At 40.8% G+C, this 26,429-nt stretch overlaps 1 protein-coding gene across 1 annotated transcript in view; it reads left to right on the forward strand.

Annotated features, from left to right (window-relative positions):
* The window catches only part of LOC138979052 (uncharacterized), a 93,753-nt gene that overhangs the window by 52,499 nt on the left and 14,825 nt on the right, over positions 1–26,429 (forward strand). Inside the window, exons 29-43 of the mRNA XM_070351862.1 lie at positions 2,050–2,306; positions 3,078–3,263; positions 3,549–4,025; positions 10,500–10,594; positions 10,955–11,151; positions 11,781–12,120; positions 13,846–14,023; positions 15,051–15,235; positions 16,287–16,569; positions 16,992–17,184; positions 17,786–18,004; positions 18,387–19,834; positions 20,145–20,364; positions 21,467–24,581; positions 25,428–25,715. Of these exons, the coding sequence (XP_070207963.1) occupies positions 2,050–2,306; positions 3,078–3,263; positions 3,549–4,025; positions 10,500–10,594; positions 10,955–11,151; positions 11,781–12,120; positions 13,846–14,023; positions 15,051–15,235; positions 16,287–16,569; positions 16,992–17,184; positions 17,786–18,004; positions 18,387–19,834; positions 20,145–20,364; positions 21,467–24,581; positions 25,428–25,715 (7,681 nt within the window). The remainder of the gene's footprint in view (positions 1–2,049; positions 2,307–3,077; positions 3,264–3,548; positions 4,026–10,499; positions 10,595–10,954; positions 11,152–11,780; positions 12,121–13,845; positions 14,024–15,050; positions 15,236–16,286; positions 16,570–16,991; positions 17,185–17,785; positions 18,005–18,386; positions 19,835–20,144; positions 20,365–21,466; positions 24,582–25,427; positions 25,716–26,429) is intronic.

Raw genomic sequence — 26,429 nt, forward strand, 5'->3', positions numbered from 1 at the left:
GTCGAGTATAAACTGACTAAATATAAAAAATATTGGACTCACAAAGTCATATTTAAAACAAAACCAGACACAAACAAACGTAAATGTTTTTTAAAATTTCTTAAAAAAGTACAGCAATGTATTGCCGAACAGGCAGCTAAAGTGTCAAGAAGAAGGGGGACGGGGACGAGGGATTACACATTCAGATTAACTACATATACAATATTTAAAAAACAACAACACTTAAGAGCATTGCATACATTATTCGAGTACACATGTGATCAAATGTGTGTGCAACTGCCTTTTAAAGGCCTTTAAGGATGCGGATCGTTTGATTTCTATTGGCAAAGAATTCCACAGAGATGATCCTGAAAAAGCTAAGCTGGATTTATAAAGATCTATACGAGGAATTGGAGGAAGTAAATTTTGAGACCCATACCTCTTCGTAACATGTGTAAAATAGGATTGCACATAACTGGGCACATCACCATGAAAAAATTTATACATAAAGACAGCCTTACTGTATGCAAGGTGGGTTTTTAGGGGAAGGAAATTAAGGCTGTTTAACTTCATTTCTGTAGACATGTGCGATTTATGCAGGATAAGGTTTGCAGCACGACGGTACAAAGAATTGAGTTTCAATAAGTGAACATCACTGCAGCCATCCCACAATGTCGAAGCAAAATTAATATGAGGCATTATATGAGCATGAACGAACATTTTTAATGTTTCAGATTTGGCATAATGTTTGAGTTTTGACAACAAATACAAATTCCTTGATAACACTTTGCAGAGGTTGCTTATGTGTGTTTGCCATTTCATTTCTTCATCGACAGTTACACCAAGTATGCGATGTTCTTTAACTTGCTGTATTTGAGTTGTACCTAAGGACAGTTGTAATTTAAGAGGACTTATCTGATGCTTTTGTCTTGTGGTAATAACAATGCTTTTAGTTTTTTCTGGGTGCAGTATCATGGCATTTGATGTGCACCATTTCGCAACTTCGTCCAAAGTGTTCTTCAGGGAAGAATTTACTGATTCCAACGAGGTGTTACTGGTATGAATAGACAAATCGTCTGCAAAAAACTCGCATTTGACTTTATCATCCGATACATGTAAAGGCAAATCATTAACGTAAATACAAAAGAGAATAGGTCCTAATACAGACCCTTGAGGGACGCCATGTTTTACTAGTGCAGTAGACGAATTCTGGCATTGTAGAGTGACATATTGTGTCCGGTCAGCAAGATACGATTTAAAGAAGTCACAGACCGAATCGTTTCTCAAATAATAGTGTAATTTTTTCAACAATATGGAATGATCGACTAAGTCAAATGCTTTCTTAAAATCCAAAAACAATGCTCCTGTAACTTCAGACTTGTTCATTGCTGACAGCCAAGCTTCACAGAGAGACGTAAGAGCTGTGTGGCAAGAATGCTTGGACCGAAAACCGGATTGAAACTGATGGAACAAATTTTGTTCTTCCATGTAAGCAAGAAGATGCTTGTGCACATGCCGTTCTAATGGTTTTGACAAAACAGGCAGCAAAGAAATGGGTCTAAAATTACTTGGGTCTGAGAGATCTTTACATTTGGGAAGGGGTATGACTTTGGCGCTTTTCGATTTAGACGGAAAAAAGTTCTATAAGGTTATATACGAACGTGAGCGAATCCACAATATATGGTAGAGAAAGCTTCAATAACTTCACGGGTATTTTATCAGGACCCATGGACTTTTTATTCTCCAGGTTTTCAATAAATGTTCCGACCTCATGAACTGCAATCGGAGGAATGATAAACGCTTCATTGTTTATTCTGTTCCGCTGACAGTATTCGTCCAATTTTTCAAAACAGTTATCTGTATCCGGAGAATATGTTTCTGCCACAGAAGCCTTCAATTTATCCGCTAAAGATATAAAATGATTGATAAACAATAATAGTAAGTAGAAGAAGAAGAAGAAGAAGCAAACTACAAAGCAAACTGCAAAGCAAATGCAAAAACATGTGACTTCAACCATTTATGAGTATTGGATCTATTATTTTGCTGACCCATTTTCCTTTTGTTTTTCAGTTCTCTGTTGAAGACGACGACAGCGATGTGCAAGTAAGTTATGCGGTCGGGGATTTTTCTGGAGGAACGAACGTCAAGGACTGGACAAAAATGCGTGGCTCTTCTCTGCTGTCACCTGCCTCAGATCTGCCTTGCGGGGTACCCCTTTACTTTGTGGTCAAGGGTATAAACACCCAGAATTTGACCGTCACCTCCACCTGTTCCATTTCTGCCCTTGACTGCACTTTTCCTGACGGAAGAGTTGACGCTGCCTACAAGTAAGTATATTACGATATTGGCATGCTTTTTGACTCACCTGAGCAATCGGAGGAGTCTTAGTAATGAGCAGTGTTAGGTTGGAGTTTATATCAATAGATACTATGGATAGATACAGGTCACAATCGGGTCAAGTTTGGATCAATAAGTTTGAAATCATCCTTTAATGGAACAATACGTTTTTGGAGCTAGAGGGGCAAATATATTTTTGGATTTTGTCGAAAGGTGAGTCATTTGCTTTTGTTACATCTCCATCATGAATTGTGGTTGGCAACTTTAATAGGAACAGGACTGTCAAAGACTGGACAGAAATGCATTGAAGTGCTTCCAGTTGTACAGGCAAAAATCCAAAAAGTGGCGCATTAGCTTTCTGTACTCAAACGTAACCTTAGTAAAGTCATCCACTCCTAAATACGCATGGATCCGTGGCTATAACTGTTAAATTTGCGATCGCGTTCAATCATTAACATGTGTATAGCATTCCATGTGTAAAGAAATCCAGGTGTTTTTTTCTGACTGATTTTTGTCAAGTGTGTTGTTAATGGTTAATGTGTCTTCGAAAAGTAGGCACATTTTTTATAAGCAAAAAGACAACGTCTAAATTGCGTAATGATGCACTAATCACTTATTTGTGTGAAACAAAATCTCATTTGAAGAAAATATTATGTAACGCAAAAATACACAATATTTATTCAGATAAAACAACATTCTATGAACTAATTTTACTACCGAGTTTTAGACTCAATTCAAGTGTTGTATTTGGTCGTTATCAGGTGCAGTAGCCACCCCAGTGAGCTAAGCGCCCGAGTGATTCTCCACGATGATTCTGACTTTAAGGAAGGGAGACTTTACCACGCCCTTGGCTACAGCCCCAGTTCCTTTGGACATGAGGTGGTGGATTGGAGGCCGCTGTCTGTGCAGAGAACTTCACCTCAGTTCAAAGCAAGAGGCAGTCTGAGGTAATGGTTCTATAATCATGGTGATGCGAGTTGAAAAAGAAGGGAAGAGTACATTTTTTCCCATTTAGAAATGTAGAATGGCATTTTTTTTGGATTTTTTTTGGCCAATCTTTCTTTGATAACGTTTGAAGAAATAGATTAGTACTGTCTTGTTTAAAAGAAGTTTCAAGACAGTTTTTTCTAAGTAAAAGACTACTTTAGTTAAGACAACGGTATGACATCGGCTTCGTCATGTCATCAAAAGAAAACAACGTACTCGTTATATTTACTTTTGTTATTTTCCAGGTATTTCAGTTCACCAAGACCAGGTCGCCTCACCAGCATCCCTCTGGAAAACCCTGAAGCAGACGACATCGAATCGTGCGCGTCAGAATGCTTGGGATCGAGACGTTGCCTCTCTTTTTCCCACAACGAATACATTCGCAAATGCGAACTGCACTCAACTCTGGAAGGAACCAATGCCGACAGAAAACCGGACGGCCATTTCAAAACTTACGAACGATTCGGAAAGAGCCTGGCAGCAGACCTGTCATACAACTATTTACCTTTACGTCACGGAACGAGGTATTACGTCAACGCTGACGTCGAGAACGTGATGGGATATCGTGCCACGCTGACGTCAGAAGGGACCATGATCGACATGACGCCACCGGAGCCAAGCCACGCAGGCAAGGTGATATCAGACGAGATCTCTGGTGGAGGATGCAGTGCCTCTGTCATTCAGAGGTGTACCAACGTTGCCCACTCCAGCTTAAAGCACAGGTAAAACAAAAACAGTATATGTAGCGTTACGCCATTTGCATTCTGTTTCTTGTTCTTTTTACATTTAGTCAAGTTTTGACTAAATGATGTTTTAACATAGACGGGGAATCGAGACGAGGGTGGTGGTGGTGGTGTGTGTGTGTGTGTGTGTGTGTGTGTGTGTGTGTGTGTATGTGTGTGTGTGTGAGGAGTGATTCAGAGAAAACTACTGAACTGATCTTCATGAAATTTCAAATGAGAGTTCCTGGGTATGGTATCCCCAGATATATTTTCTTTTGTTCGATAAATGTCTTAGATGACGTCATATCCGGCTTTTTGTGAAAGTTGAGGCAGCACTGTCACGCCCTCATTTTTCAACCAAGTTAGTTGAAATTTGTCAAGTAATCTTCAACGAAGCGCGGACTTTGGTATTGTATTTCGGCTTGGATGCTTAAAAACAAGTTAATTAGTTTGCTAATGGTCAATTCCAGCGTCACTGACGTGGCATTCGCACAAATAATCAGACATTATTCGCCATAAAAATAGTAAGCATGATGCTTTTATTAACTCAAATGTGTGCAGAGATTTCCCCAAACATGACAACCTTCCTACCCAAGGTTAAAAATGTTGAGGTTAAAAAAAGCTAAGGGTATTTAATTTGAGTTTGAAAAAATGTCACTGACGTGGCAAAAATGCTCACCTGCATTTCACTCACTAAGCAAAATTCTAAGATTCTATGAGATTAGCCAACTAAATCATGTGATTTTGTTAGATCATAGTTAAGACATATCATACCTTCTGAAATATGAAAGAAATTGCAAATATCAAATGTATCCTTCTGACTAGCGGTTGATATGTAGCATCACTGACGTCACTGACTTGGCACGTGTGAATTCAATGTTCAATAGTAATACTTTTTCGGCCAATTTTAAACTGATTATTGATCTTCTCAGCCATTGTAGGACCACTAAATGGCTCTTTGTCCCTCTCTCCGTCTGTCCGTTGGTCCGCCCGTTGGTCCTCCGACACCATTGCCTATCTAAATAACTTGTGAAATAGTTATTTCAATTGCACACTTTGTACATGTATTGATACACATATACACCTCTGGCAAACATATTTAAAGCATTCCGGGTCAAGGTCACTACTCAAGATCACCGGTCAAGGTCACCTTTTTTTCTTGTACAATTCAAACATCGACCTTGATTTTTCGAAAAAATATTGCATTTAAACGTGGTGGGAAATCAAGTACAAACCCTCAGAAAGATAAATGGCTCCTGATTCTGGCTAGAAAACGTCATTCACACGGTTTTGTTTCGAGCTGTCATTATTTTGACGTTCTCCGCTGTCTTCCCTCCTGGCAATTTTATATATAACTACCGTTATACACTCACGTCAAACAAATGAGGGGTCCGCCTAAACTACGCGCCAGCACGCGCTAGCACGCGCTAGCCCGCGCTAGCACGCGCCAGCTTGAACCATAGCACTTATATACTTTATTTTTATATTTCTAGTTAGTTCATCGTCCATTCTCACATAATACAAAATTTCAAACTTCAATGATAAAAAATACGGAAGTTATGACGAGTTTAAGGAGAGCTAATGCACTACTCTCAAATCCGACGATTGTCGGACATGGAGCCACGGCCTTTGGATAGCTCTCCTATAACGCGTCTTAGCTATCGTAAATTTTATCACTGAAGTTTGAAATTTTGTATAATGTAAGAACTGACGATGAACTAACTAGAAATATAAAAATCAAGTATATAAGTGCTAAGACGCGTTATAGGAGAGCTATCCTAAGGCCGTGGCTCCATGTCCGACAATGTCGGATACGGAGTCATTCGTTCCAACAGTCAGTCGGATGCGGAGCCAGTCATTCCTCTGTGTGCCACGGTGTGTGTGTGTGTGTGTGTGTGTGTGAACGCTACCCGTTTGGCTGCTTATTCTGATTCGCAGCTGACCCCCCTGGGGCCGTTCCCCTATCCACCACCTGGGGACCCGCTCGCCGTTGGGGATGGAAGCCCCGACGATACACCCATGGACACGAGGTGCAAATGAGCATATCGCCATGTTCCGAGTTAAGCATATCAAAGTTAAAATTAAATGACATTCTGCACTTTGCAGCACAGAACAATGGACATGTTCATTACTTCACAGGGCAAAGAAACAACATACTTTTCAGCATGTATTTATTTGGACAAACTTGAAGTCTTGCGTCCTCACAGGATGAACAAGCCTTTTCAGTTAAGCCGAATGTTGTTGATATGCTACCGTTCTAGTAAAATTAATTTAAAAAAATGATTAAAACTAATAAATTAAAATAAGTTGTATAGCATGACAAAACAATCAAAAAGTGCAGGAACAGTTGTTTGTTTGTTAGCTAGCTTTACCTCCCTTTATCTTGGTGTAGATGTAAAGAAGAGTGACTAGGATACGATTTCGATGAGTTGCAGGTTAGAAATCCTCTTTGTGAGGACGGCACTTACATACAGTGCATCGTTCGATGAAGGGTTAAGAACGAGACGTACAAAGAAACCCACGAAGATAACACCGAAGACATACACACAGTCGGCACAGTAACTAGACCAGAAGAGAGAGAGGAGATGTGTGTGTGTTTGTGTGTGTGTGGGGGGGGGGTGGGGGGGGGGGTGGGGGTGGGGTGTGGTTGGTGTTATTTGTGAGAGATGGTGAAAGATAAAAAGGACACAGGTACAGAGACAAGAGGGAGAAAACAAAGATTTTCAAGTTTTTTTTTGGGGGGGGAGGAGGAGGCGGGGGGGTGAGCGCACTTAATGTGCATTAGTAATGAGAATAATAGTGATAATGATAATAATATTAATAATAATAATAATAATAATAATAATAATAATAATAATAATAATAATAATAATAATAATAATAATAATAATAATAAAATAATAATAATAATTATGCTCAAAAACTTCAAACCCTTTCCGACGAAAAAAACACCAACAACGCCTTTCTTTGACATAATGGCAAATACATGACTGACGTATCTTTCCATTGTTGCTGCTCAAATACTTCACTGAAAATAGTTGCCGACAGATCGCCACCGGCTTCGTGTTGTATAACTAATGCTGGTCCTAAGTTCTTTGAAGTTGAGACTATCCTAGCAGTTCTGCTATCATCCAACACAACCATCACCATTTTGATTTATGGAGCTGAAATTGTGTATAATTAAAGAATAAAGTAACATAAATGATACAGGTCAAGGCAGTGCCTGCTTCAAAGTGGTTGTGCAGTTGGTATGCATTAATGTCTGTATTCAGTCAATGTCGAAGTTTTGTCATAACTTCCGTAATTTTCATCATTGAAAATTGACATTTTGTATTATGTGAGAATGGACGATGATCTAACAAAAAATATAAAAAATAAAGTATGTAAGTGCTATGGATCACACACACACACAGAGGAATGAGTGGCTCTGCATCCGACTGACTGTGTTCGAACGAATGACTCCGTATCCGACATTGTTTTTAATCACTGAAGTGTGAAATTTTGTATAATGTAAGAATTGACGATGGAATGACTAGAAACATACAGATAAATCATATAACAGCTATGAATCTCAGTAGCGTCCACTTAAAATTGGTAGTGCGCAGTTTTAGTCACTGCCGGATTTTGTCGGATTTGAGAGTAGCGCATTAGCTCGACTAAAACACGTCATAACTACTGAAATGTTCAACACTCAAGCTTGAAATTTTGTATTATGTAAGCATGGACAATGAACTATATAGACTATAAAAATAAATTATGTAAGTGTTATGGATCACTGGGTAGCGACGGTCTACTTCAAACTAGGCGCCAGCACGCGCCAGCTTGAACCATAGCACTTATATACTTTATTTTTATATTTCTAGTTAGTTCATCGTCCATTCTCACATAATACAAAATTTCAAACTTCAATGATGAAAAATACGGAAGTTATGACGAGTTTAAGGAGAGCTAATGCACTACTCTCAAATCCGACGATTTCCGCCATTGACTAAACAGCCTGCAAGCTACCACTTTGAAGTAGACGCTACCCGGTGATCCATAACACTTACATAATTTATTTTTATAGTCTATATAGTTAATTGTCCATTCTTACATAATACAAAATTTCAAGCTTGAGTGTTGAACATTTCAGTAGTTATGACGGGTTTTAGGCGAGCTAATGCGCTACTCTCAAATCCGACAAAATCCGGACTAAAACTGCGCGCTACCAAATTTAAGTGGACGCTACTGAGATTCATAGCTGTTATATAATTTATCTGTATGTTTCTAGTCATTCCATCGTCAGTTCTTACATTATACAAAATTTCAAACTTCAGTGATAAAATTTACGATAGCTAAGACGCGTTATTGGAGAGCTATCCTAGCTAAGGCCGTGGCTCCATGTCCGACAATCGTCGGATTTGAGAGTAGTGCATTAGCTCTCCTTAAACTCGTCATAACTTCCGTATTTTTTATCATTGAAGTTTGAAATTTTGTATTATGTGAGAATGGACGATGAACTAACTAGAAATATAAAAATAAAGTATATAAGTGCTATGGTTCAAGCTGGCGCGTGCTGGCGCGTGCTAGCGCGTGCTAGCGCGTGCTGGCGCGTAGTTTAGTCGGACCGCAAATGAGTATGTACATTTGACAAGATCCAAAATGTGAACCACACTATTCCACTTTATTTTTGTTGGTGTAAGTCCAGAAGTACAGGGCGGAATAACACGTTAATTCTAAATCTGTACATAACCAAACTCAAACATTGTTAACATCTTTCTCCGCGAACCTAAAGGAAAAGACTATTTCATTTTCTTCATCGCTTATGTAGCCAAAGGTTGCGATGAACCGAACGATGGAGTTAGTAGTGCTGAAACAGCTTTTTCTTGTGTAAATGACATTTTCTTGAAGGATAGCACGCTTTTCTGTACCTCTCTTTGTTTTAACTTTCTGAGCGTGTTTTTAATCCAAACATATCATATCTATATGTTTTTGGAATCAGGAACCGACAAGGAATAAGATGAAAGTGTTTTTAAATTGATTTGGACAATTTAATTTTGATAATAATTTTTATATATTTAATTTTCAGAGCTTGTTTTTAATTCGAATATAACATATTTATATGTTTTTGGAATCAGCAAATGATGGAGAATAAGATGAACGTAAATTTGGATCGTTTTATAAATTTTTAATTTTTTTTACAATTTTCAGATTTTTAATGACCAAAGTCATTAATTAATTTTTAAGCCACCAAGCTGAAATGCAATACCGAAGTCCGGGCTTCGTCGAAGATTACTTGACCAAAATTTCAACCAATTTGGTTGAAAAATGAGGGCGTGACAGTGCCGCCTCAACTTTCACGAAAAGCCGGATATGACGTCATCAAAGACATTTATCAAAAAAATGAAAAAAAATGTTCGGGGATTTCATACCCAGGAACTCTCATGTCAAATTTCATAAAGATCGGTCCAGTAGTTTAGTCTGAATCGCTCTACACACACACACAGACAGACAGACACACGCACATACACCACGACCCTCGTTTCGATTCCCCCTCGATGTTAAAATATTTAGTCAAAACTTGACTAACTATAAAAACTAGCACATGCGATGACATTCTTAAAAGTTGTCATAAAATGACTTCACGCGACGCGATCCCAAATGACATCAAAACAAAATGGCGGCATGCAAGGGGAGTTAATAAGAGGCAAGCGATGAATGGTATGAGTAACTATAAACATCTCTTGTGGCATATGTACGGTGAAAAAGCCGTCAATTCCATTTTGAATTTCAGGCTTAGGTGAGCATTTGTTTTGGAATTGCCCTAATTAAAGTTGTTATTAAAATTAACTTTTCACTGACATATTTAAAAATGATTGCATCGTATTCCTTAATTTCTCCTGAATTCAAAAATATGTACATAAGTCATGTTTACTCTAAAACAAAAGTGTGCTCAGAATTACAGAAAATAGGTTAAGTAGGCCTAAGTACTGCGTTTGCACGTCTCGGTCTTTGGCTGTGGTTAGACGAGACTATCTTAAATATAGTCTCGGCGATGACTATTTGTTGGTGTTAATCTGTTACTTGACTAAATGTTTTTATATCCCTTCACGCGACTTGTTTTTCTTTCTTTTTATCTCTTAAAATATTATAAGTTACTTTTACACAATAGCTATGAATTAGACAATGAGCATTGATTATCATGAATTGTGAGAGAATGATGATGATGATGATGATGATGATGATGATGATGATGATGATGATGATGATGATGATGATGATGATGATGATGATGATATCCTCAAGAGGGGTACGTTTGCTTCAGACCATGCCATTTTAACACTTTTTGTGAAATAAGATTATATGAAGTATGGTGAAATGATTCAGCCAGTTTTGCTTCTTTATCACATTCACTTCACATATTGCATAGATATCTTTGCATTGTGTCTTTTTGAGTCCTATGAAAACCCAGATTCTTACCTTTTTTGCCGTTAGGAAAATTATCACGAGCGAGGGCAGCCGGGTGTTGTTTACCGGCAACAGAAAGGGACAGCATCTGCTGTACACGATTGAGAACTATCATGCTGCAGGTAATTATTTAGTGTAAGCCTTTCTTATCTTCTTCTTCTTCTTCTTCTCCTCGTTTCCAGCCATGCTAATATTTGTTTGCGGTCTGCATGGCAAAGTCCGAGGTCCGCTGCAGCGACGTTGCCTGCCCCCAGAGATTCATATGATTGTACTCCTTCTTCAGGAATGCATGAGTTTTAAATCTAAATATTAGGGAGCAACTTCCGAGTGTTCGACCGAGTGCACAGACGTGCATATTTGAGGGCAAAAATAGGGTCGGACGAGTCAGTGCCAGTCTATCGAAAGGTCACTGTATGGGCATAGTTTGTATCAGTATTACTAGTATTTATAGTGACAATTGTTTTATTTCTCTCTTCCTTCAGCAAACTGGAACGAGTTCAAGGACGAAGAGTGCGGTATTCATGGCTACACATGGGCAGTGGGCACTACTGTGTGTGGAAGGGAGATTTCAGGATTCAGTGACCCCCACCGCAATTTGCACAACAAGGATGACTGGCCACACACTGGACTGTCCAAGGGCCTCCACCTTCAGGATGGAGAATACTTTGTCACCATGCAGGTCTGTTGGTTTAGGTTTACATGTGTGACAGCCAATCCACAAATATATCAATTTCCTGCATCAGTAGGAATGGCATAACAAAAATAACACGCAAGCCACCTAAACAAAACAACCTGTAGTGGGTAGATAAGTATGTGGACTTTCTCCTCGTATGTTAAAGTTGCCAAGGTGTGCTTGTTAAGAATTGTTGTCGTTTTTACATTTAGTCAAGTTTTGACTAAATGTTTTAACATAGACGAGGAATCGAGACGAGGGTGGTGGTATGTGTATGTATGTATGTATGTGTGTGTGTGTGTGTGTATAAAGTCATTCCGAGAAAACTACAATACCGATCTTCATGAAACTTCACATCAGAGTTCCTGGGTATGATATCCCTAGACTTCATTTTTGGATAGATGTCTTTGATGATGTCATATCCGGCTTTTTGTAAAAGTTGAGGCAGCACTGTCACAACCTCATTTTTCAACCAAATTGATTGACAGTTTGGTTAAGCAATCTTCGACAAAGTCCGGAATATGGGATTGCATTTCAGCTTGGAAGTTTAAAATTTAGTTGATAAGTTTGCTCATTTAAGTTGCAATTAAAATCGAATTTTCAGAAACATTGAATTATTGAATTATTATTGGCAGGCGGTGAGCGACATCCATCACGGAGGCGATCTCGTGACGACACTATGCCACGCAGTTCCTTTCATTGTCGACACCACCGACCCTTTCTTTCACTCTGTGGACGAATTCCTCTTTGATGAAACTTTCAGATTCCTCGTCGTCTACTACAACGTTTCCGACGATTTGTCCAACATCAGTCGCTTAGAGTTCGGCTTGGGCAGGACCAAGTACGATGTGTTCATACGAAAGTACATCCAGTTTGAGATGCGAGGGGTGGAAGGAAACACTTACATTGTCAACGAAGAGTTTGAAACCGAGGACGGTGTGCCTGCCTGGATCAGACTGAAAGTTGGGAACAATGGTAAGATTGATTAAAACTAGAGTAAAAATCGAAGACTTGCCTCAATAAAAACTTGATATTTGAGTTTATGGTGATTTTTCATGAAACTCAAAGGTTGTGTAAAAATGCAGCGTACTATTGAGAGCAAATCTGCATTGACAAATAAAAAGGAAGCACGTAGTTTTTATGTTATGATTTACTTAAACCTACCTTCCTTCATGTGTAACCCATCATATAAACAACGACAGATCTGTTAAGGCTTTTATAGGGTAAGAGCATTCATCCAATTGGATACACATTTAAAATGACAAATGATTTTATATCAGCAGTCTGGCTCTTTTCCGTACAATCTTGAATGTTTTGTTGAAGTTATTTCACAGATCCACATTGGTGTCAAATGCAATATTCATTCAGCAAACAATTGCATCTCTACAAAGAAGTAATTAGGCCTAGAGTCTCTGTGTAAGTAGAAGGATGCTTTTATCCAACTTAATAGGCCTGAACGGTTCTGTGATGACTTCTATGATGGTTTACACAGGAAGAAGATAACAATAAAAACAAGTCGCGTAAGGCGAAAATACAACATTTAGTCAAGTAGCTGTCGAACTCACAGAATGAAACTGAACGCAACGCAATGTTTCAGCAAGACCGTAGCATCGTCAGTCTACCGCTCATGGCGAAGGCCTTGAAATTGACAAGAAGAGCGGGGTAGTAGTTGCGCTGAGAAGGATAGCACGCTTTTCTGTACCTCTCTTCGTTTTAACTTTCTGAGCGTGTTTTGAATCCAAACATATCATATCTATATGTTTTTGGAATCAGGAACCGACAAGGAATAAGATGAAAGTGTTTTTAAATTGATTTGGAAAAAAAATTTGATAATAATTTTTATATATTTAATTTTCAGAGCTTGTTTTTAATCCAAATATAACATATGTATATGTTTTTGGAATCAGCAAATGATGAAGAATAAGATGAACGTAAATTTGGATAGTTTTATAAAAAATGTTTTTACAATTTTCAGATTTTTAATGACCAAAGTCATTAATTAAATTTTAAGCCACCAAGCTGAAATGCAATACCGAAGTCCGGGCTTTGTCGAACATTACTTGACCAAAATTTCAACCAATTTGGTTAAAAAATGAGGGCGTGACAGTGCCGCCTCAACTTTCACGAAAAGCCGGATATGACGTCATCAAAGACATTTATCAAAAAAATGAAAAAAAAGTATGGGGATATCATACCCAGGAACTCTCATGTCAAATTTCATAAAGATCGGTCCAGTAGTTTGGTCTGAATCGCTCTACACGCACGCACACACACACACACACACACACACACACACACACACACATACACCACGACCCTCGTCTCGATTCCCCCCTCGATGTTAAAAAAATTAGTCAAAACTTGACTAAATGTAATGAACTCACCAGAAAATGAAACAACCATGACGAAAAAGTAACAAGCAAGTTCCACGAAAATGACACATCAATTACCCAAAACACATATTGTGCAGCATCAGCAAAGTAGCTCTAATAATGGAGGAAATAACTCACCAAGTCATATTAAAAGTTCTTACCGTGCATGTAATCAAGCCTTACGTATAAAAGTAATAAACTGTCGTTTACAAATCAATCACTCCTTTATTTCTCTGTCTCTCATTCTCTTTCTATCTCTTTCTTTCTCTCTGTCTCTCTTTCTCTCTATCTCTGTCTCTCTGTGAATGAATCATTCTCATTGTGGCAGTGGACCTTTTTGCATATGGCGCGGGTGAGACTCCCATTCTACTGGACAGCACGCCCCCTATAGCAGGTCACGTGCTAGACGGAGAAAAATTGGGTCAGGATATCTGCTGTCAAAAAAATGACACAAAGATATGCGCACAGTGGGTCGACTTTCATGACCCAGACTCCTACATCGAAAGGTAGGATATTGCACTCCACAGATCCAGAATGGTAATGACACTCAGCTAATTTCGATGGAACCATGTAGTGTCTTCGTTATAATAACTAACATCAGCTGCATGTGTAGGCAAAGCGAGTTAAGAGGGATTTTTCCTTTTTTCTTGATCACCAGTAAATACACGAAAAAAGAAGAAAGAATACAACATCAAAAACCCACCCACAAAGAAACAACCATAAAACAACAACCGTAAAAAGACAAACGGAGAGCCAACCCTGAGTTTCGTCAAACTGAGTTGATCAAGTTTTAATGGAGGGTGTGTGTAGGAAAGTATGATTCAGAGCGTTTATGGACTAAAACAAAGAAAAATTGCTTTACTGTGAAATGAAGCACAGTACAATTAGCATTTTCGAAAGACAGAACTTACATAACATTTGATGCTTCGTTAAGTATAAGATTAAGCTGGATCAGAGCAATTTCGAGATAATGGCCACTGTTTTCCTGAAAATTAATTGGTATTTGTACTTGAAAAGAAAAGAGGTCACTTTGAATGTCATGACACCTTTCATGAAGCTTTAAGATCCGCTCACTTTACAAAAACAAGCAATATCGAATAACAGACTGAAGGACAATTAAATAAACTAGAAAACAACAACATAAACATGTATAGTTTGACATTTTAGTTTGAACATTCAAACTGAATATCACAGAATGTTATGCCATTTTAAAATTGCAAAGACTTTCCTGTGGGAAAATTTCAATTCACTATCTCGGGTCATCAGAATCAGGTCTGGTAAGGCTTTTACATGGGAAAAGGCCATCCCTCCACCTTGGACTTATTTCAAACATCGACGGTTATTTGTAAAGAGTATAAATGTTTTATGAATTAGTTTCTTAAAGAGCCACTTGTTGAAGGATGGTCTGTTTCACGTAAAAGCCTTGGTAGGTTGGAAGTGATCGAAGAACTGTACCTTTAATGAACTATGTAAGGGATGTACTGGATTAATTTCCTCACAACCTTACTGGCCGTTTTGTAATTCTACTTGCAGCTACTACTGGGCAATAGGACTGACGGCTGGCAAAGACGATGTGGTGGCGTGGCAGAACTTCAGCAGTTATACCAAGATGGCCTGCGTTGACGTGCCGCTCGAACACAACGTCACCTACTTCTCAACGGTGCTGGCCTACAACAAGGCGCTCAACCAGAAATCCTGCAACACTTCGTCTGATGGAGGTAGGCACCATGGCATAGTGAAGATAACATTGCAGGTTAAAATACAGGCTTGAACGTAGGGTGTCCTCATGAAGAAAAGACCCTGCGTGCTTTAAATCAATCAATCAATCAATGAGTCTTATATCGCGCATATTTCGTGGGTACAGTTCTAGGCGCTCTGCAGTAATGCCGTGTGAGATGAAATTTTATACGGCCAGTAGATTGCAGCCATTTCGGCGCATATTTACCTTTCACGGCCTATTATTCCAAGTCACACGGGTATAGGTAGACAATTATTAACTGTGCCTAAGCAATTTTGCCAGGAAAGACCCTTTTCTCAAACGTGCACACCCAATGTAGTGTACACGGGGGGAGGTTCGGACACCGAAGAGAGTCTGCACACAAAGTTGACTCTGTGAAATAAATTTCCGCCGAACCTGGGATCGAACTCACGCTGACAGCGGCCAACTGAATACAAATCCAGCGCGCTACCAACTGAGCTATATCCCCGCCCCAAAATGTGTTATGTGTCATTGAAGTTTTAATGTGTGATGTGTCATTGAACTGACTTTCTTTTTTACGATATCGCATTTTGCAAGCGAGTAGCCACACGATTTTGAGATAAGTTCATTATCTCTTCCATAAGTGTCTGTCTGTCTGTCTGCTTCAAAGTCCTGTGGGTCGACGTACCAGTAAACGTTTTGTTTTGTTTTGTTTTGTTTTGTTTTGTTTTGTCAATAATACACGTTCCAATTACCCACCATTCTTGTTTTTTAAATTATTTTTTTGTACGATATGTTTTGCTCGCTTTGGTGCTTCGCTAAAGAGGAGATCCAATACGAAAGGAAAGTAAGCGCTGTGTTGTATATAAAGACAATAGCGCTCAGTGAGGGTAGTGCGGAGCTAGTCTCCTGGCACCCGGTATAACAAGAAGCGTTGAAATGAACAAGTGACTTTCACCCTTAGTAGCAGTTAACTGATCTATGACCTCCGTAATATCCTTCACTTCTCCGCCCATAACTTTCCAAAAGAAGACGTTGACGCATTTACATAATTCTGTGAATGTTTTCAGTTCTCGTTGACATCACACCACCTGTTCCTGGTATTGTGGCTGACGGCGGCAACGTCTCGAATGACGTCAACTTTACGTCAGAGACCGCGACCATCATAACATCATGGGCTGACTTCTACGATCCGGAGAGTGGCCTGGCAGACTACAACATTTCTGTATTTGTCAACGACGAAGTGAGAAAGACAATTGAAGATATAGGACCTGCAAGTGAACAGTTCACTGACCATTCCTTTACACTTCGGCATGGCGACATTGTGTATGTGGATTTGCAGTCAAACAACAGGTATTCATGGATTTGATTCTGCATGATAATTCGACTTTTGTAGGAGAGTTTGTAGCAAAATTAGAGCAACATGGGAACAACACTGTTTGTGGCAAAGGTAAAAAAATATCTTGTCACCCCTGTTATTTTTCATCAGGGAAACGTGGTTTGAACTGAAAAATGAACTCCTTCTGATACTTTTATCTTGTTCCAATGAATAATTGACAAGTTAGTATGGTGCCGCGGTGAAAAACATCTGACTATACGCAAATAACAGACACTGAACGCTATTTGCACAAGAAAACTGTCTACCGATTGGCCCGTTATTGCATTACTAAAACTCACTCACCCAGGCTCAGCCCTTCTCTTCGTTGACGCATAGCTACTTATATTTGCAATATCAGTTCGAATTTTAACTTTGTTTTATTGTGCGGCACTTGCAGGGCAGAAGGCAGCGTGACACTGTCCACAGACGGGATGCTTGTGGACCACACGCCCCCAGAGCTACTGGACATTGGTACGGCCAACAGAACCCGTTTTCAGCAGATGGATGACGAGCTGCACTTTGTCTGGAACTTCTTCGACCCAGAATCTGGAGTAGAGCTGTACCGCTGTGCTATCTGGCAGTCTTTCCATGTAAGCAGGGATAAAAGTTTCCATCGGGAAATCAGAATTTCCTTATTTGAGAAATGATTTCCTGATGGTTTTACTCCTTTTAAAGCATTCAGGGTTAGAAAATCATCTAGCAGAACTTGAAAAAGTCAGAGCTATACCTAGTCTCCTGGAAGATTTTCTTAATTTTGAACAATATCAACTTATATCCCATTTATTTGAAAGTTAGTTTGCTGGCCATTTCAGAATGACAGGACACCTTTTTTTGGCTTACGTAGGCGTGAGTAGATCGTCCATGAAAAATAACTTCCAGTCATTAAAAAAACAAACATTTGAAAGATCTCAGTAAATTATAAATTCACCAAAGACTTAGAAAGTTTTCACTGATTGATAAGATATGAAAATGAGGTGGATGCATCGTTTGAATCAGACCTGTAATTGTACTCCGCAAAAAGAGCAAAGGATAGAACGGGAACAAAATAGTCTAACTTTATGCCATGGTCTGTGAGTTCTGCAAGTAAGAGCAATTAAGAGTCTCGCACTGGTATCTGTAATGAAGGCATGACATGAGTCGAAAGTTTGAATTTTTTTTTCGTTTTCACCATCTTATTAATGTTTGCTCTAGGGCGTAAAATCAAGAATGTGGCCAGAGTTGACAGCGTACCACGTCACCTATCCAGACACAATACCATCACCGCCACAAGATCTGCACCTGCAAAATATGCGGCTGCTGAATGGAGCTGCATACCATGTCAAAGTCACGGCTATAAATAGAGCAAAGCTTTCCGCTTCTGAAGTGTCTTTCCCTGTCATCGTAGATACGACGCCACCCGCGATTTTGAAGGTCAGTCAAGATAAGTAAGACTATTTTTTAGAGAAACCACACCAAAAGCAAACAACTTTGTTGTCCAATGACTTTGGTTCCCTCATTTTTTTTAAACACACGTGAGCTCAGCAATAAATGCATGTCGAAACTAGTTTGCAATCAAGTGGTCGTTGTAATGATATGCTAAATTGATTCAATCATTTTTTGGTTATTCAATTGTGAGCCTACCAAACTCTGGAATGTATGCGCTGTGTTCATCTAGTGGGTACCCGGATGCAAGAGACTTCTCATCATTGTAAGGAGCTCATCTACAGTTTATTTGTTTTGTTGTTTGTTTCAGCTGTTCATCTGAAAAGAAAGAAACAAAAACTGTTAGCAATGGGTTTTAATTTTTCAACAGATTAAACTGGCTCCATTGGAAGAAGAAGAGTTCGTCAGCCCAGATATGGAGGTGGAACACGTGCTGGGAGAGCAACTGTGGGTCACTTGGTCTCCCCACGACGCGCAAAGTGGCATTAAATCATCCCTTCTCTGTATTGGGGTTTTGGGAGAGTCTGACTGCTTATCTTCAGGCGATGTTCAAACTGTCGATGGATCATTGCCCTTCACAACTTTCTTCACCGACAAGGGTCTGAACGTAAGCTCCGAAGGAGAACAATCTCGATACCAGGTTTACCTTGTGGTCGTGAACGGAGCCGGCATGGAATCAAAGATAGCAACGTCCAAACCTTTCTTCGTTGTGAAAGGAAACATCGCTGGTGTTGTTTTGGACGGAAGGCGGAAAGAAGATGCAGATTTTTCCTACGACACAGCTTCAGTGGCCATGACTTTCTCTGGCTTTAGCAGCGAAGCATGCGGCATTGTTGGCTACGAGTGGGGCGTAGGATCATCCCCATTTGCCACAGACGTCATTCCTTATTCAGCCTCCGGTCTTGTCGTGAACAAAGTAGGCCGAGGCTTTGCTCAGGTACATGTTACGCAGGTGGAGGGTCAGAAATACTTCAGCAGTGTCAGGGCCAAGACCGGTCCCAAGTGCCACGAAGAGTACATCGTGTCCTCGTCAAACGGATTCGTTGTTGATACATCACCTCCAAGCGTCAGCATTTACGACGGCATCCACCAAGTGACTCCAAACGACGTTGTCTACCAATCCCAAGGTGGAAAACTGAAGGTGTCGTGGGCAGCAGAGGATATGAGTGGAGTCCAGAATGCTCAGCTTGTGATGGAGAGTGTGGATTCAGCCTTGGAAGTCCATAACGTTACGGCAGTTTCTAATAACTTAAACCTTCCTTCCATCGACAAACAAGGTGCCACTGTTTTCCCAGAGCTGTCAGTGGAAGACCACGCCGGCAATGAAGTAACTTTTCCTTTCCCATCTTTCGTTCTCGACATCTCTCCTCCATCAGTTGTCAAAGTCAGCTGCACTGACGTGATTTCAATCATTACGTCATTGATCTCGTGCACTTGGAATACCGTTGAAGAATCACAAAGCCCGCTCACCGCGATACACATTGGTGTCGGCAGTGGATCGTCAGTACCAGATCTTGTCAACCTAACCTCAGTTCCTGTACACAGTCGACAGTGGAGCTACGACACCGAGGACGTACTAAGATCCTCTGACATCACAGAGTTGTACGTCATTATCCAAGCCACCAATGCTGCTTTGCTGTCCTCGGAATTGTTTGTCACAGTTAAGCATGACGTCACCCCTCCTACCGTGACATCCGTATCGATAGTGACGTCACGAGGACGGGACTACCATGACATAGAGCAGGTGTGCCAAACAAGCGTCGACTATATGGAGGTACTGATCAGAGGAATTATCGACGACGAGTCTGATATTGCCAGGTAAGATGTGAAGTTTGATTTACCAAACATTTTTAAGTTAAATGTAAACAGTACTTGAGGTTAACGCTAATGGTATTGTTCTTTGCCACTTTGGTGGGGGAAAGTGGGTCATTATAGACACTGTGTGTTGATCTTGTTTTTCTGATTGTTCAGATAGGTAATCAGATTCAGCTTGTTTTGTGCACGGTTTTTTCTCCAGATTCATGTAAACTATGTAAGACTGTTTTGATCTTACAAAGAGGAAGGCGCAGTCCCAACTCTGTAGCTGCTCACCTATCACAAATACCTCTTAATTGTATCCATCACACCTAATTTTCAGAGTTGAGCTCGCATTGGGAACTTCTAAAGGCCGCTCTGACGTGAAGCCATTTCGTCAGTATGCTATCCTCAACGGTGTCTATGCTATGGGGGCACTTCGTTTGACAGAAGGCTCTACAGTCTACGTCACGGCCAGGGTTACCAATGACGTAGGTCTCTACGTCACTGCAACGTCAGAGAGTGTTGTCATAAGCCCTGAACCACGTTTGGAGGTAAGATATAGAGTTTGGAGGAGCAGTGCTTCAATTCTTAAAATACCACATGTTGAAACAAGTACGCAATACACAGAGAGACAACTAAACAAACAAAAATGTGAGAAAAAACCCACAAAAAACAGATTTCACTTGTCATATATGTTTGAAAATGCTAAACGTACAATATGTCATCGCGAGTAAATACACTTTATCTTATCTTTCATGTTTGTAATGTGTAAGGCGTTGTAGTTAAAGGCAGAGTAAGCCTCCCGTAAACCATCACAGATACGGTCAGGCTTTTACACACAGTACAAACACCCTTTCATTTAAACACTCACCAATTGAGAACATCCTAGGTGCCCTCCGTAAAGAGCGAACAATTTTCAAAGAATTTATTTTTGCGTGGTTTATCTTACCCCTGAGCCATCGTGAACCCGTGTGATCCAGTTTTCCTTTTTCACAATGCAGTCGTCAGTTAGTCATGAATGCGACTCGATGTGAGCTTATCTACAATAGCACGTTTTTTATGCACGAAACAACGGCTGTGGTTCACAAGAACTCTAGCGATGGCTTTTGACTGTTGAGAGGAACGGCGATTTGCACTGATAAACCTTCGTCTGCTACGACCCTTGCGTGACCCTGCTTCCGGGCTTTTCTTTTTTTTAAAACTTTCACAACTTTGAATTGTTCTGATCTTGTCTTGATGAAAAACGAATTCTTTTATGATTAAAGAATGTTTGTGTAACAAGCTGTCAATTTATTATTTAGATTTTAAAAGTTAGGTCTAGCGCAAAAACGAGGCGCCGTTGTTGTTAACGAACAAGTCTACGAAAATAAATTCTTTGAAAATGTCTCACGCTCGACAGAAAGCAGCCAGGATGTTCCCGTTCGGTGAGCGTTCAAATGGAAGTATGCTTGTACTGTATTTAGACGCTCGGGGAGCTCTGTGATGGTTTACGGGAGGCTTACTGTGCCTTCAATAAAGTAAATATATATAGTTTTTGTAGTCATCTGTAATAACACAACTTTCAGTTTGAATTGACTAATGTCACCGACATGTACATATCTGGCATCAGGTCGAATATATTACTTCTTAACGCGATCTGACCAAATATTTCAGGTAATTGACGGACCAGGCGAGATGGACACGGATGGTCAGTCTGACCTTCACGTACTTCAAGGGAGCTGGCGTTACTCTGACCCCTGTCTGGTGCTAAGTGCCGAGTGGTCCGTGCAGGAACTTGGAGCGAAGACCTTGCCCCCATTCAAACCCATACCAGGCAACGGCAACAGGTTCTACAATGATTCGCTGAAGCTTGAAGGTTTCAGGACCTATTTGAACGTCATCAGAATTCGAGATGCACTCAACAGAACTGTCACTGTTTTTTCTGATGGAGTGACTGTCTTTGTTCAGCGTCCGGACACAGCCACAGTGAGGGACGGGCTGCTTGACAACGACCAGGACTACCAGGAAGCCACGGACAGGATCTCGGCAAACTGGGACGAGTTTGGCAATGCGGCTTCTCCCCTGCTGTCAGACCGAATCGTCAGATACGAAGCAGCCGTTGGCACTGACCGAGGGTTCTCACAAACCAGAGTGGACGTCCACGCCTTTGAGAATGTTGGTCTCGCGACAGGTATTACTTTCTTCGCCCTGAACTTGACGGCGAAAACTCAAACGTATTTCGTGACTGTACGGGCTTACAGCGCTTCTGGAAGCTACGCAGAAAGCTCCTCAGATGGCATTGGAGTAGGATTCAGTGGCGAAATCTTTGCGGGAGTTGTGGAAGCTTCAGGGTTTCAAAGCAGTACAAGTGCCATCAGATTCTCCTGGACAGGCTTTGATTCAGACTTTATCATCACACACTACCATGCTGGTATCAGTTGTGAACGTCCTCCTTGGGAAAATTCCAAACTCGAATGCTTTGACATTTTTCATCAGGCCGACATCCTCTTTGACGTATTTCCCTTGAAGGTTGTGAAGGCAGAGTCAATGATGGAGGTTGAACAGGTGTTCTTAGAGCACGGGCAAGACTATTACGTGACTGTTGTCGCTGTGGACAAAATGGGACGTTGCGCTTTTGCAGTCAGCAAACCCATCGTCGTCGACACAACACCTCCAGAACACGGTAACATCAGCGCTGATGGTGTCAATAGAGAAACTGTAATCTTTCTTCACTCGACACACACCGTGTTCATCGACCTGGATGAGTTCCCAGACCCAGAAAGCGGACTGTACAGTGTTGACATCCAGCTACTGTCTAGCCAAGAGTGTGTCTTGAAAGGCAACTCCAACAGCAAGGTACTGAAAACAGCAAGTGCCACGAACGAAACTCGGATAGTGATGAGAAATCTGGACATGAAGGAAGGGATTGTGTACTTTCTCCACACTGTGGTGACGAACGGTGCAGGATTAAAGACCAGAGCCACCAGTAAACCTATGTTGCTGGACATGTCTCCTCCGAGTCCTGGGAGGGTGAAACTAGGAGCTGACTGGAGAAAAGCCGACAGAGTGTTTCAGAACCAGACGGAGACTATTAAGAGTGTCATTGCGTTGAAATCCGTCTACTCCCTTGCTGAATGCTCTTCTCAGGTCGACCTTTTGAGCGAGGAGCCAAGACACAACTGGCTGAGTCTTGAAGGAAATTTCTCAAAGGAGTGCATAGGTTTCGATGATTCTGGACTGTACGTAATTGTACAGCACGATTCACATCTCACAACGGTAGAAAAAGGAGGCGTGCAGTTCACAGCGATACCGTGGAGAGAAGGTGACTACAAATTTCGACTGCGACCCGCTACTGGAGATCATATTGTGACTGGACTCGCTTTGGCATCGCCATCTGTTCACCCTCCTTTCCTCAAACAGAACGGAATGGTGCCTGGAAACAACGCCTTGCCATGTGACTCCTCCCTGCACTTATGCCTTGATGACAGGAACCACACTTCTGGAGAGAAGCCATTGAATGCAGAGAGTGACTACGGAGTGGGTTTGACTTTCATGGAAAACGAGGGCAGGTTAAAGCTGTTGCTCTGGGCAGAGGACTTTCTTGAGCTGAGACAAGAATGGATTGCTTTAGATTTCGATCCCACCACCAACCCAGCAGACTATTGCCTCCGTTTGACGAAGAGAGCAGAAGCTGGAAACCCACTTTGGGAGGTAGCAGTTTCAGTCAACGGAATCGTACAGTCTTTGATCAGCGGCCTGTCTTTCCCGGGGCCTTTCTCTTTAAGAGCTTACACCTGGAATGTCGACGGTTACGTTCCTCCTGTCTCAGATCCTTTCACGCCGTTTAGAGCAGTCACGCTGATTCAATCTCTGTCGATACCGGTATCGGAAAAACCTTTTTGCTCTTACGGATCGCCTTTTCATGACTCTGTCAGCGGCATAAAAGAAATCTGGGTCGGAGTGTCAGACATCTATAACGAAACAGCGAACGTTGTTCCTCATAGGCTGCTGAAAACATTCTGCCTCCCATGCTTGCAGGACTGTGGCAACATTTGCTCCTCCTGTCAAGATAACACACTGTCCGAAGACTTCACAGTCCTTCCCCTGACTTTGGATAAGCTCCAGCTTCTACCTGGCGATGAAGTTTTCCGCAACTTTTCACAAATGAGAAACAATTCTGGCATGACTTTGGAAGAAGAGCTTGATGCTTTCCAAGTGGGGACCTACTATCTGGATGTACGCGTGGTCGACCATAGTGGTCTTCAGGCAAACGTGAAATCTTCGGGGTTCGTCGTGGACTCGTCGCCAGCCATATTTGACAACATTCGCTGCTTCGATCCAGAGCTTTCCAAGGATCTAGTCATAGAGTACCTCGGCAACAACCATACCGTGGGTGTGACGTGGGAGGTGACCGAAGACATTTCCGACGTTAAGGAAGGTTGGATAAGCCTCGGTACCAAGCCTGGCCTTGATGACATCGCGAAGAAGGTTCTTGTCAACAGAACTCAGCACAGTTTAGTCTTTTCCAACATTGCTCCTTGCTTACAAGAACTGAGTATGTACTTTGCCACCGTCGAAGTAATGAATGAAGCAGACTTGCTGTCGCAAACATGGGTCAACTTTACGGTCTTGACCAGCCCTCCTGACGTGTCTGCTGTGATGCTGAGTCTGCCAAACGTGACGTCAGTGACGGTTGGTGACGTAGAGATTAGTGTCATGGAGAATACCGAAAAGCTGGAGTTTGACTTGGACATTGACCAGGAAGGGGAGAATGCTGTCGAATATTACGGTATATTGTGAAGTTTTTCTCTTGTTTTTCCCTCATGTGGGTATCTCTTCTGCATACCACTTTTCCCTTTCATGAATCATCTTCTTCTCTTAGTCCATGGTGTTTTCAATTAGCTTTTTGCTATATCAAATCAGGTCAACTTGAAGGTTGTACTGCGAATTGGGAGTACATACAGATTTTGCCTAAAAATAACAAAGAAAAGAAGGATGACAACAAGCATATCAGAAGCTACGGTAGAGTTGGTAGTTGGATTTTAACGTCCCTTCAACCTATTTCTAATTTGGCCAAAAAAAGTTGTCTGTTTCTGGTAACATGGCTAAAAAAAATAGGGTCGGTAGGTCGGGATTTTTTAAAAAAAAAATTTTTTAATTTTTTTTTTTACCCCAAATGTAGACCAATAAAACTAACTTTAAAAATCGCGCAAAGAGACTGGATTCACTATACATAGAGACAAGACACTCAACACATTTACAAATCGTCAGCGGACTTTCGTTTTCACACGTTTTTGTTGTTCATTTTCTCACCCTGTCCTTTACCACAAAAAAACAACCAAAAAAAACAATTTGAGTTTGGAAAAAAAAAGTTTAGGGTCGGCGCCGAAATTTAGGGTCGGTCGGGTGACCAGAAACAGACAATTTTTTTTTTGGCCTTAGGCTATGTGGGGCCGAGAACCGTTTCAGCTCTCAAAGATCAAGGTATTGTTTCAATTTCGGTAGAAAGTTATTTTACAGAAATGCATCTGCTTTCTGCCTAACGCACAAAAATCCATTGAAACAACCGATACGTGCTAGTCAAGGAAGTCAAGGAATCCTTGCGTGATTTGTTTTGATTTTCTTCAATTGACAGAACTGACAATAGGTACAGGCACCGATTCCCAGGACGTGTTTCCAAGGACAACCGTTGGCACAAAGAACACAAAGAGAGTGGCCATCGTCGACGGTTTCATTCAAACTGATGGTCTGCCCGAAGAAGTTAGTCTCGGCGATTTCGTTTCCAAGAACGTCAGCGGTGATAAAAATCCAGACGCGAACACCTTTCGGATGGAACCTGGAAGATGTCTTCGGCCGAAACTGTATGGTGTTGGCCGATCACATGTTGCCACCCCGCTAGACATTAAGCCCATATGTATCAAGAGTGAGTATACAAACATTAGTCATAGCCTTTTGTTGTTATACTGTGCATCCAGATAGATCTTTGAGCTATGTTTTTGTCTGTCTCTGTCTGTTTCTGTGTCTGTATATATGTCTCTAAGGCCAAAAAAAAAAATAGGTGTGGTTACGGTAACATAGCCATAAAAAATAGGGTAGGTAGGTAGGCAATCACTTTTTTTTTTTTTTTTACTTTTTTTTCTAATGTGTATAAATTAAACCTACTTGACAGGGAAATAAGTGTGCGACTCGGGCGCTTTCGCTTTCATTGCGTTTTTTGCACTCGGTTGTTTTTTTTTTTTTTTTTTTTTGACAAATGTAATAAAAAGTTATAGGATCGGCCCCTAAAATTAGGGTAGGTCGGGTTACCGTAACCACACCTATTTTTTTTTTAGGCCTAAGCCCATTTGTATCAAGAGTAAGTACGAAGAATTATTAGTCATTGCATTGTCTTATTAGACTGTGCATCCAAATAGATCTTTAAGCTATGCTTATGTTTGTCTGTCTGTCTGTCTGTCTGTCGGTCTGTCTGTCTGTCTGTCTGTCTATCTCTTTCTATATCTCTATCTGGTGACCACCCTTTTGTGTCTAAATGACTCAGAGGTAGCAATTTATTATCCGTCATTGTTGAAAACTCTCTCGTATATTATATCTTTGTGTGCGGGCAGGCGCTTACTCTACACAAGTTTTGATCTTGAGC

The sequence above is a fragment of the Littorina saxatilis genome, linkage group LG10 (assembly GCF_037325665.1).
Source record: "Littorina saxatilis isolate snail1 linkage group LG10, US_GU_Lsax_2.0, whole genome shotgun sequence".
Classification (NCBI taxonomy): domain Eukaryota; kingdom Metazoa; phylum Mollusca; class Gastropoda; order Littorinimorpha; family Littorinidae; genus Littorina; species Littorina saxatilis.